This window comes from Onychomys torridus, chromosome 5 (assembly GCF_903995425.1).
Source record: "Onychomys torridus chromosome 5, mOncTor1.1, whole genome shotgun sequence".
In the NCBI taxonomy this organism is placed as follows: domain Eukaryota; kingdom Metazoa; phylum Chordata; class Mammalia; order Rodentia; family Cricetidae; genus Onychomys; species Onychomys torridus.
Window position 1 is genome coordinate 18,813,818 of NC_050447.1, and position 12,700 is coordinate 18,826,517.

Here is a 12,700-nt window from a genome sequence, read left to right on the forward strand (position 1 = left end):
CAACTTTACTGAGGCTCAAAGGCAAGTAGGAACCCATTGCCCCTGCCTATTTCAGATAGCGTGGGGCAGTAATCAGTGGCAGTTGCTGAAGATAATTACATGTTGATTTCCCAGTGAAAGTGAGCTATACTACACATAAGCAATAACAAATTTATCATACATACAACTCCTTTCTTCCCTCCACAGCCCAATGGGGGAGGAACCCTTCACCAAACATCACCTTAATGAGCCCATTTCAAAGGTGCTGGCTTCTGTTATGGAGGACATCAGGAAGCACCAATTGCTCTTGCTGTCTCTGGTGTGGTTCATGGCCTTGCTGGTGCCAGATTGAGTAGAGCGCCAGGACAAAAATCAAAGGGGAAAGTAGGCAACTGCTCGGTTAGCCTGTAGACCACTACATCCCAGGATGTGTACACTTGGCGGTGCACTCAGCCCCTAAATGCCATGAACATGCATGCTATTGGCTGCTTGCTATGTCTGTTACCATTAAGGCCACTTGGACAAAACATTTTGCCACCTTGGGGTAGCAAAGATGTGAGCACATGCTTTCTCACATTATTCTTCTTCTGCCAAAGGGCTAGAGATTAAACAAACAAACAAACAAACAAACTGATGTAGCTTTAACTACTTTGTGTTGGATGTTATTAGTCACATTCTACTGTTAGAGTCATATATTATGATTTTGTTTAGGCTTGGCTCGATCAGTATTTACCCTTGACATCTCTACCAAGTCATTGATATCATCAGTCCATAGAAGAGATCAGCAAGTGTTTTCTGTAAATGGTCCAATCCTAACTATTCTGGGGTCAAAAGGTCTTATGGTCTTAGTGTTCCCTGGCTATCTTGCTGTGAGATGTGAAAGCAGCCAGGGATGCTGTAATGACTGAGCATGAGTAGGTTCTAGTTAAATTGTAGTTAGGAAGCAGGTCATGAGGCTGATTTGCAGTCAGGCTCACTCTGTGTCCTAGCTGTAAAGCACGGATCACAGAGTTTGCTCTAGGGTCCAGAAAGGTATCATAAATGAGTGAAATGCAGTGGCTGCCTCGGGGCTCTGGATAGCAGAGAAGTCATGCCTTGTGTAAGAGGGCTGGCTATATTTTACCTATAGCTATGTGTAATTGACTCACAATGCACGCTCTTATCATTCAAGAGTAGTTGAAATTTGGATTTTAATACAAAGTTTTTTTTTAGGCTTGTTTATTCTATTTTATTTTATGTGTGAGGGTGTTTTGCCCACTTATATGTATGTGTCTGCCTGGTGTCTCTGGGTGTGTGTGTGTGTGGGGGGGGTGTCAAATTCCCTAGAACTGCAGTTACAGACAGTTGTGAGGTGCTGTGTGGGTGCTAGAAATCAAAGTCCTCTAGAAGAGCAGCTCTTGACCAATGAACCATCTCTCCAGCCCCTAACAGAGTACTCAACTAATTTGGACTGGTTAAGGCAATGAATGCAGGTGAAGCTGAGTACTTTTCAGTTCTTACAGGTTCACCTGCTCCCATGTAGCAAATTCCGGTGTTTTCTAGTGTAGCTATGCATTATGCATAAAAAGGAGTGTCTGCAGGACGCATCCCACATGATAGCAGTGGCCTGTGCTGGTTCTGCCAGCAGCCCTCCTGTTGCCTATGGTGACCACTTCCCCCAGATCCTCCAGAAAGGTTCAAAAAGCTACAACTAAGCTATGCCCCGATAGTAAAGCTTCTTTTTCTCTTAAGTCATCATCCCTGTTTCAAAAGATAATTAAAAATGGTTTTTGGATTAACCTAGGAAATGACTTGAACTTGTTATTACATGGTGGTATTCTTAAAGAAATAAATTAAAAATTCCTCTTACCTAAAAGGTACCGACAAAAACAGGTACTGCATCTGGACATGCTGGTATTTGTATTTACAGCACTTGGGAGACGGGCAGGAGGATTGCCGTGACTTTGAAGCAAGCCTGGGCTATAGTAGTGAGACCCTATCTGTAGGGCAGGGAACACGTAGTAGGAAAAGAAAAATGAAAGAGGCTAAGAGTCTGCTCATATGGCAATATTCCATCTTTAGATCCAGATTGAGAGAACTGATGAAAGGTAGATGTGGCTGTAAGGGTCTTCTGCTAGCACTCTGCTTTGCAGAGACCAAAATTTGACTTTTGGTTTGTTTGAGACAGAGTTTCTTTGTGTAGCTTTGTGCCTTTCCTGGAATTCACTTGGTAGTCCAGGCTGGCCTCGAACTCACAGAGATCCACCTGGCTCTGCCTCCTGAGTGCTGGGATTAAAGGCGTGAGCCACCACCACTTGGCTCAAAACTTGACTTTTTGACCTGTTCTTTTCATTATACTTAGTACAAAGTAATGTGGATGGGTAGTCATAAAGGAAGTTCCTTTCCCTGTGTCCCTCTCTGCCTCGTTTTCTCTTTCCCTTCCTTTCTCTGCTTTGAACTCATGGTTGCTGTAGAAGAAGATGTTCAGAATGTAGGGAGTTGGTATGGGTCTGCACTGTCTGGGATCTGGGTAGTTTGGGATCTGGGCAGTTTGGGGACGTTAGGTGATGTGTACATGGTGGAACTAGTACTGTGTGCTCCGCTGTCCATCTTTTTTTTTTTTTTAAGATTTATTTATTATGTATACAGAAGAGGGTGCCAGATCTCATTACAGATGGTTGTGAGCCACCATGTGGTTGCTGGGAACTGAACTCAGGACCTCTGAAAGAGCAGCTAGTGCTCTTAACCTCTGAGCCATCTCTCCAGCCCATCTGCTGTCCAGATTTCTGACTTCCAACTTCGCATCATTTTGTCTTCAGTAACCCTCCAGTGTCCCTGCCCTCCAAACACTGTGACTTTCAAGTCCCATTTTTCTGCAGGGATCTGTTTTGAACTTTATAGTCCTGGTTGAAGCTTCTCTAAACCTCTTCAGTGTTTATTCTACTCAGCAGGAATGTTATACTCTATTTTTTCTGTAAGTTTTAGTATGTTGTGTATGTGTATGTGTGTTTACTTGTGTGAGTTTATGTGCATCACATATGGTGCATGCAGGAGTCTGTGGAGGTCAGATGATGGCATTAGATTCCTAGAACTGTTGTAATAGGCAGTTGTGAGCCACTATGTGGGTGCTGGGGACTAAAGCTGGGTGGGTTCTCTAAAAGAGCAGCAAATGCTCCTGACATCTTTTGTTCTTTTAAAAACAACCAAGCAAACAAACACAGATGTTTGAGGATTTTTTCTTTTCAATCAACATTTTCTTTCCCTGCCACCTAACACAGGACTGGGTGGTGGGAACTGAAAGCAGCTCAGTGCAAGTGCCCCTCGATGGCCTCTGTCTCCCCGTCACCAGAGCTCTGAAGGCAAACCTCAGACCTTGCCCTTGGGGACCAGAGTGCAGTCCAGTGGTTTAAAGTGTAATGGCATCAAAATCTGAAATGCTGTCTTGCTAGTCACCACTGCTGATCACTAACACTCTAGTGGAAGGAATTCTGTACCCTGGCTGGTTTCATTATTTCAGTCAAGAGATACTGCAAGTGCCTAATACACTTCTGAGGATATAGCAAGTGCTCAATAAATATTTCCTAAATGAACTTGAAAAGTTTATGTGTAGCATAGACTTAGTGAGCTGAGAGGTAGTGTGCACCTTCAGCTTCTTCATGTGTCTCTTTACTCTGGACCCAGAAGTGTTGCAGGCACTACATCTTTGTGCAAATTCTAGCCAATTCATTTGTCTTGAAAATGTATGAGGTGGGTCCATGTTATTATTGAGTCATAGTAATGGTGATGGTCACATGATATTGTATTGTCTGTGCATATTTTAATTTCTTCAAGCAGTAGCCTGCTAGTGATATCGAACATATTTCTGGTCTTTCAGTTTTAAAGTTGGTAAGGTAGCAAACAGTACTACAAGCTTCAGTGCCTGCTCAATAGTCTCTGTCACTCTCTGTAAGTAGGAGCAGTGGTATGCATCCCTAAAGGTAGAATTCTTACAAAGATCAAAGGCTTCATGTATTCACACTTTAATAAGTAGTACCAGATTGTCTTCTACAGAGATTATGGGTGAGCCAGGTTGCCACACTCTTACCAACACTGGATCTTTTAAAGTGAAGACATAAGCCTGGTGGCTCACACCTTTAATCCCAGCACCGGGGAGGTAGAGACAGGCAGATCTCTGAGTTCGAGGCCAGCCTGGTCTACAGAGTGAGTTCCAGGACAGCCAGGGCTACACAGAGAAACCCTGTCCCCAAAAAACAAACAAACAAACCTCCCCAAAAAACTCAAAACAAAACACCCAAAACAAAAAAGTGAAGAACTAGAAGTCTCCTCTGATTTGACAGGTAGTAGAACAGTTCTTCTAAGTGTGAGTTCCGTTCATTTATGTGACTAGGATTAAGTCTTTCCACTGTTGCCTCTGCGAACTTCTCAGTATGCCTAGGATCATCACTTTCATCCCCAACTCTGTTTCCTTTTTGATGCATTTGCCGGTTGATCTGTCAATGTGTAGGAAGGACAAGTATCCCCTGGCTATTCTTGTTTGTTTAGACTTCCCTCTGTGCAGTAGTCTCATCATCTGGAGTTTGAATTTCAGAGTTTTGTCTGTCTGTGATGAGCTGTTGTTTGAAACTATTAAATGAAAAGTTAGAAATAAACACTTAGCAAGTTTTAAGTGCATGCCTCCTTTTGAGCAGCATGATGAAAGCTGCCATCCTATTATGTCCTGCCCAGGACCAGTCACCCTCACTGTAGTGTTTCCAAGCTGTACACTAAGCCATCAGTGTTTGGTGACTTGCAGTTATCCCAGCTGCTGTGGCCATACTGCAGTGCTGATGTTCAGCTAGACTTTATTATTGTTGGCAGTAGCTCCAGATCTCAAGCTGGCAGTCTGTGGATGCCAAAGAGTAGCCATGAAGTGTTTGCATTCAATGAAAAGGTAAAAGTACAGTAAACTATTTGAGACAGAAGTAGATAGCCATGGAAACAGTATATTCAGATAGCTTTTATTGGCCCATCTTATTGTAATTGCTCTATTTTGTTATTGTTATTAATCTCTTATTGTAACTGATTTATAAAATGAACCTCATGGATATATGCATGTGTGAAAAACATACTTTCTAGACTCTACACTTATGCTGGGATCCTTGGAATGTGTCCTCTGTGAACCAGAAGGAGTTAACAGTGCCACTCACTTAAACTGTTAATCAAAATAAATTACTTCATTTTCATTTTTTTATTTTGATTACTTCATCTTATTATTCATTACTTCAAATTTATAGGTTAATTAGGGAAAACTGACATTTTCATTATGTTTTATTGCTCTATGTATGTGTCTGTGTGTGCGTTAGGAGGTTGGAGTCCAACCTTGGGTGTCCTCCTTAGGAACATTGTTCACCTCCTTTGAGGTAGGGGGTCTCATTGGCCTAGAGCTCACCAGTTAGACTTACTGGCTAGCCATCAAGTCATAGGGACCATGAGTCTCCACTTCCCCAGCACTGGGTTGATAAGCGTGAATCACCTCACTGGGCGTTTTTATTTGAGTCCTGGGGAATTGGACCAGTTCTGTGCTTGTAAAGCAGGAACTTTGTCTGCCAAGCCAACCTTCCAAGCTTGGAGCCGCTCTAACTAGATACCATTGTGTTGGTCGTTCCCCTCAGAATAATGCTAAGCCTCTGTGTTACTTACTTTTCTATTTGTATAAAGAGATACCATGACCAAGGCAATTTATAGAAGAAAGCATTTAATCTGGGGACCCATGGTTCTAGAGGATTAGAGTCCATGACCATCCTGGTGGGGAGCATGGCAGCAGGTAGGCAGGCACAGCGCTGAGGCAGTAGCTGAGAGCTCATATCTAATCCACAAACATGAGGCAGAGAGAGAGAGAGCAAGCTAGCAAGAGGGAGAGGCAGGGATGTGGGTGGGGGAGGGAGAGAGAAAGGGGAGAGAGAGAGAGAGAGAGAGAGAGAGAGAGAGAGAGAGAGAGAGAGAGAGAGAGACCGACCGAGACCCATTGGCACATCTTCAACAAATTCACACCTTCTAATCCTTCTCAAACAGTTCCACCAACTGGGAACCAAGCATCAAATATATGAGCCCATGGGCCATTCTCTTTCAAAGCCCCACAGCACCCTTCTCTAATTAGATTTGGGTACAGTTCTACTGTTCACTTTCAGACTGAGGCAGGTCTGTACTATATCATGTTGAGAAAGTAGCTTTTAGTCCCATTATATTTAGGTTCCATGGAAGGATAATGTACTGATTTGTTTAGTTGTGTTTTCTGTCACTAAAATGATATCTCTCACTCCCTCTCCTTCTCTCCCCCCCCTCTCTGTCCCTCTCTCCTTCTATCTCCCCCCCTCCCCAAATATGATGAAGTTTAAATCTCAAGCTTTTGGATATTGGCTATTTTGTAGAGCTACCCTTGTATTCCTAAAACAAGTTTGACCGGGTCATAGAATGTTCTTTTAATATGATGTTGGATCTGGAGTCCATGTTCTCATAGTTAGAAATTTAACATTGATTATTCGATGGGAGATTGGTTTCTGTACAAGCATGTTTTCTTTTATGTTTTGATATGTATTATTTTAATAGAATGATTCTGGGAATGTCTATTTCTATGCTCCAAAGCAGTACGGAGGCCCACTAAAATGACCTACCTGTTTCTTAAATATATTTAGTAGGAAGTTTTTTGAAACTCTTTGAACCTGTTGCACTGAGAGAGAATCCTTTCGTAGTTTCCTCTTTACCTTGTCAGGTTTTTTGTTTTTTGTTTTTTGTTTTTTTTGTTTTTTTTTTAGCATTCCCTTTTTTCTGGGTTGTTGTGGTAATTAATATCTTCTTGAAACCCCCTTAATTGAGCTTTTCTAATTTGTTTGATTTGAGCTGAACAAAATAATCTTTTGTTCTCTTCTTAATCTCTGGTTGATTCCTCTTTATTATATTTAAGGGTTTTTTTTTTTTGTGAAAAAGATAAATCCATGCTAAGGATATTCTTAAATGTCTTTTTTAGAAATCATGACACAAAAGGATGTTCTTTACTTAACATCTGTATTTTATTAAGAGACCAGTAATTTCTAAGATAACAGCAGAAAGCTCAGGAATGTAGATGAAGTGTGTCTTTGCTAAACACTTGCCCTATCTCCACAGGCTCTGAAGACGAAAGTGAGGATGAGTCCAGCTTTGAGGGAAGAGATCCTGACACTTGGCATGTTGGTTTCAAGATCTCCTGGGATATCGAGACACCAGGCTTGGCAATACCTCTTCACCAGGGAGACTGCTATTTCATGCTGGGTAATGTCTGGAGACTCTGGGACTGCTGTTTTACTTGTCTGAGCTTAGAGTCATGAGGGGCATGCATATTTGGGGTCTGTCTTTTGAAATAAACTTTTTGATTACTTTGTTTTTATAATGAATTTTTTGAGGACATATAGCTCATTAATTTAATCTTTTAATATATATTTATTTATTTACTGTATGTGAGTGAATTTGCTTCCATTCATGTATGTCTGTGCACCTCTACATGCATAGAGACGAGAAGAGGTTGGATCCCCTGAAACTGGAATTACAGACAGTTGTGAGCTACCATATAGGTGCTGGGAACTGAACTCGGGTCCTCTGCAAGAGCAATAAGCCAGTTTCTGCTCAGGTTTGGCCATGGTCTCTTTCTCTCTGCTTGTGTTTTAATTCTTTGGAAATTATTACTTATGGGCTTACAGTAAATGGAGCTGTGGAGTTTGGGGTGCTTTGATTTTTTGCTGCTTAGTTTCTAGTGTTATTTATTCTCAACTTGTCTTCTGCAAAATGTGCAAACATGCTTCTTTCGTGTTTTCACTCATGAAGCTTCTAATAGGCTAGGGAGATGGCTGGACATTGCAAGTATGAGGACCTGGGCTGGATCCACAGAAAGAAGGCCCAGTGTGAGGATGTGCCCTAGTGAATCCCAGTACCAAAGAGGAGACAGGAGGCTCTCTGGGGCTTGCTGAGCAGCCAGCTCAAGCTAGTGAGACTATGTCTCAAAAAACCCATTGGAAGAAACATACCAAGGTTGACTCCCAGCTTCCACGCATACACACACATTTGTGTACTGGCATACACAGGTGCACCTCCACAGGAACATGCACGTGTGTATGCATAAACAGAGATAGCTTCTCAGTTTATTCTCCCCTAGGCTCTGCCTTCTGGTGTCCCCGGGTTTGTTTATCCCTGTCTGCTTGCAGAGATCTAATGGTCTCTTGGCTTTTGAGCTAGGAAGAACCAGGACTCGAGATCAGTTTTTGGTTAGGATTATTCTCCTGTTAAGTTTGTTATTTGTGGAGTTTCTGTATTGCAGATATGGAGTAAGGTTCTGGGGAGACATTGGAGAGCGGTAAATCTTGCTGCATGCCTCCTAGGACTTCATAGTATGAAGTACACATTAGTGTTTTCCAGACTTTGGTTTATTGCCTGTCAGTGTCCGGGTCCTTGCCATAGTCACGTGTTAACTCTATAGGTCATGTACTAGTTCTCTCAAAAACTTGCTCTTTCCTACCACTGAAATAAACTTCATTTTGAAGGAGATTTTATATTAGTGTTTTACATGGGAAACCAGTATTACCTGACCTAACTACAGTTTTGTAGAGAAACTGAAAGACTAGTAAGTACACACTGCTTTTCATTGCTGGATCTCAGAGCCTGAGTCTTGTGCTTTGTTAAGCAAGAGACTAACAGCTTATATGAACACTATGCAAATTAAGCACACAGTAAATATATGCCAATAAAAATGCATAGCAATAAGAAGAAAAAAAAGAATCTCATTATTACTCCTAATATCAGACATTAGATTTTTGTTATTTGATTAGCATAATGGATGCTAAAATGAGATCTCCTTGGTGAGATAAAGATTATTCACATTAGAGAAAGCGAGGGTTGGCCCAACAGACAGACAGACAGACAGACAGACACACTAATAACATTAGGCCAGTCTGAGGCGTTTTCCTTGGTTTTTTGCATGTGGATTGGCAGAACTGTGGGACTTAGTGCTGTATCCTGCTGCAGCTCCAGTGCAGTGTCTTACTGCCTGTTGGATCTTGCTACACAAGAGTACAAATCTGTTCGCTGATGCAGTCGCAGACTAACCAGCCTTCTGCGGGGCATGTCCGAGCTGCAGATTTGTCACCTCTCCCTCCGTAGGTGGCAGAGCAGGGACTGTGCCAGCCACAGGCTTCACGGGTGGTGCTTTGCCTGCTCTAACTGTGGTCCTATCAACTGGATCTCAGGATGCTGGACTCTGGCTGTTAGTGTCAAGGCCATCTCTCCCTTCATTCTCTTTTGACCTCGCTTGGGATCCATGCTTTCACTCTGACATCCCTGTCCCTATCATTGAATGCTATTTGTATAAGAAGATTGTAACTTAAGTCTTTGTTCTCCCAAAATTTGGACATTTGGCTTGAATCTAAATAAAAGACTTCTCTTGGGATACTTTCTTGGTAATTTCTCTGAATAATTTGTGTATGTGGAGGAGATAAGAGCCAGAATGGAGGCTTTTCAAATAGCTTCCTGTTTATCTGTGTATGAAAGCAGTGGATTTGCATTGTAAAAGCTCTGCAATCTTCTGCGCATCTAATAACATCTTCTATGATTTCCTCAGATAGGGAGATAACTTAGTAGTAAAGAATGTGTACTCCGTTTGCAGAGCTCAGTTCAATTCCTAGCACCCATGATGCACTGCTTATAACTGCCTGTAACTCCAGGGGGTCTGACAACCTCTTCTGGGCTCTGTTGGTACCTGTACTCACATCATATATCTGCACACAGACACACATGTATATACATAATTTAAAAAGCAGCTTATGTTCATCCTAGAGAAAAGGAATAAAAGGAAAGAATATAAAAACAAGTTTCATATGTGATGAATATATTCCTGCCCAGTCTCTTCCCACACTTGCATATCTGGAACAGTAGTAGTATTAATAGCAAGCACATGTATTATGAACTAATGACAAGTGAAGCATTCTGTTATTTTTCTTGTAACCCCGAGAGGCAAATATTAGCTATTTATATAAAAGAATTCTAGTTAGACTGATAGACTTATTTATGGTTACACAACAAATAAGACCTAGGAGTTAGAACCTGACAGTTGAGTCAGCTTAGGTTTCAGCATTCCCACACCAGGCCTTTCTCTACCCCAGGTGCCCCCATGCCCCCTCACCCTACCCCTGCACTTTCTCTACCCCAGGTGCCCCCATGCCCCCTCACCCTACCCCTGCACTTTCTCTTCCCCAGGTGCCCCCATGTCCCCTCACCCTACCCCTGTACTTTCTCTACCCCAGGTGCCCCCATGCCCCCTCACCCTACCCGTGCACTTTCTCTTCCCCAGGTGCCCCCATGTCCCCTCACCCTACCCCTGCACTTTCTCTTCCCCAGGTGCCCCCATGTCCCCTCACCCTACCCCTGCACTTTCTCTTCCCCAGGTGCCCCCATGTCCCCTCACCCTACCCCTGCACTTTCTCTTCCCCAGGTGCCCCCATGTCCCTTCACCCTACCCCTGCACTTTCTCTTCCCCAGGTGCCCCCATGTCCCTTCACCCTACCCCTGCACTCCCCCTGCTTTGGGCCTTCAGTCCACTTCTCTCCATGAAGCATTGTGGTTCAAGAAGGGAAGAAAGGATGACAGTATTCTGGTTTTTGTTTTATCCAGTTTCAAAGTTTTTTTTTTTAAATTAATAGCTGGATTAGTAGTGAAAACATTAATTACATTATCAAAACATTTAATTGATTACATTATCCTTTTGATGTTATTACAAGGAATGTACATATTCAAACATTCACTGAGTCTCTAGGCATTGTATACTTGTAGGTGATAAACTCAAGAAATTTGTGCTGGTTTTGGAAGTTGATATTCAGGATATAAAAAATCTAGTACTTTCTACCTCTTGCCTTCAGACATAGGTGACATTGTTGGTTTCTACTACACTGTTTCAGGCATAGCAAGTGTACCCCAAAGTCTGCATTTAGAATGTATTTTTATGAAGATACCGTATTTGATTTTTAAAATGAATTTTCTTCCATCTCCTATTTAAAAACTCATAATTTGGAAAAAATAATAAAAGCAACCATTGTATAGTGTTGCCTTTTCATGTTAGCTTTTAAAAATCCAAATACTAAGGAGCCCCCTGGACGGCTCTGGGCCTCCTCTGATAACTGAAGTCTGAACTTCGCAACACTTACAGAAAGGAAACAGTTTAGCTCAATTTATAATAATATATTGGTCTGCAGAGGAAGTGCAGCCCGAACCCCACTGTCTCAAGTGACTACTCCAGGGGTGTCTGATGGGAAACGTGTCGGGTGCCGGTAATAAATCCACGGCCGTGGGTGTGAGCGAAGCTCTGTTGGCAGTGCCTGAGGACACACTTCACGGGGTTGTCACGGTTTTACTTTTAAATTGGAATCTTTGCCCTAATCTCAGAGTTAGACAAGACCAGATTTGCAAACAGATTTACAATTTTCACTAATTTTCCAACCAGGACTTCAAAACACACTTAGAGGAGGAAAAAAAAAAAGAAGAAGAAGAAAGAAAAAAACCATTTACTCTGGTGTTTCTCAGGGTCGAATGATTTATTTTGCCACAGCTGTTTTCCATAGACTGCTTGTAGCCTGGGAGTTAGGGACTTCGGAGTGCTCGGAGACAAACTGGGTTTGTTTTTTGTGGAGCGGATTATACAGTTCAAGGGACAGCAGCTAAATTCTGTTCATTAACCAGGAGCTGGGTGTGGAGGTGGGATGTTTGGGGACAAAGGTGAGTAAACACTGGGCAACCCTCTGCTGGTCCCCCTTCATGTATCACCGTGATGTCTTGAATGTCACTGTTCATGGCTGATCTCTGGTTTCTTTCTTACTTAAGTGCAGCCGAATCTCATTTTTAAATGTCTGTTGTTAGTACTGTAACCAGCTGCTGCAGACCTTGGTTGTCAAATTCAAAAACAGAATCCTTGGCTGAAGCAGAAAGAGACCACAGAAGTTGAAATGCCTGGCTTTGTTGGGTTTTATTTTCACTTACCACTGTGTAGAGCGGAGTAATGCAAGACTGTAGGCAGGACTTCCTGTCCGCTGAGCGGGTTCCACTAGTTCACTGCACTACTATGCATAGCCCCACAGTGTCAGCACATCTTTGAGTTTTGGCCCTCAATGTAAAAATGAGAGCTTCCCTGTGCCTTATTTCTCACTGTACTTGTTAGGAGTCAGGAGAGGAGTGTGGGCCTTACTGTAGAGACTGGGACCCGGGCCATGGCATACTGGAGAACCAGCGTGGTGACGCAGTGACAGAAGAGTGCTGAATGTGGGCACTTCTCCTGCCTCAAGCCCTGAGTTCTGTGGGCTTTGCAGCTTATGGCTTTACACATATATTTCCATCACCTCACAGAGTAACTACAAGAGTGGTAAATCTCACCAATTGGCTTTGGAGGGTGACAGAGTTAGCATCTGGCCACTGCTGAATGGAACTCTGCTAACCAGTAATACTTTGTTTGAGGCTGCCTTTACTTATGGAACCTGGTCATTTTTTTCAGATTTATTTCCCCATCTATGAAATACTTGCGGCTTAGCGGCAGCAAGGCCAGAACACTGTGAACATTTGATGTGGTGTAACCTGAAGGGTGACGCCTGCTTCTGTTTTTCAAGGCAACATGGGCACTCTAGTTGGAGGCTGTCGCCCCATGGGCAGGAAGAACAGAGGTCACTAGGATTTAACTTAGCCTGACTGGGGGCTCTCTTGG

General features: G+C 42.7%; 1 protein-coding gene across 1 annotated transcript in view; it reads left to right on the forward strand.

Moving 5' to 3' along the window:
- The window catches only part of Fto (FTO alpha-ketoglutarate dependent dioxygenase), a 362,312-nt gene that overhangs the window by 117,859 nt on the left and 231,753 nt on the right, over positions 1 to 12,700 (forward strand). The window contains exon 4 of the mRNA XM_036187370.1: positions 7,099 to 7,242. Coding sequence (XP_036043263.1) covers positions 7,099 to 7,242 — 144 coding nt within the window. The remainder of the gene's footprint in view (positions 1 to 7,098; positions 7,243 to 12,700) is intronic.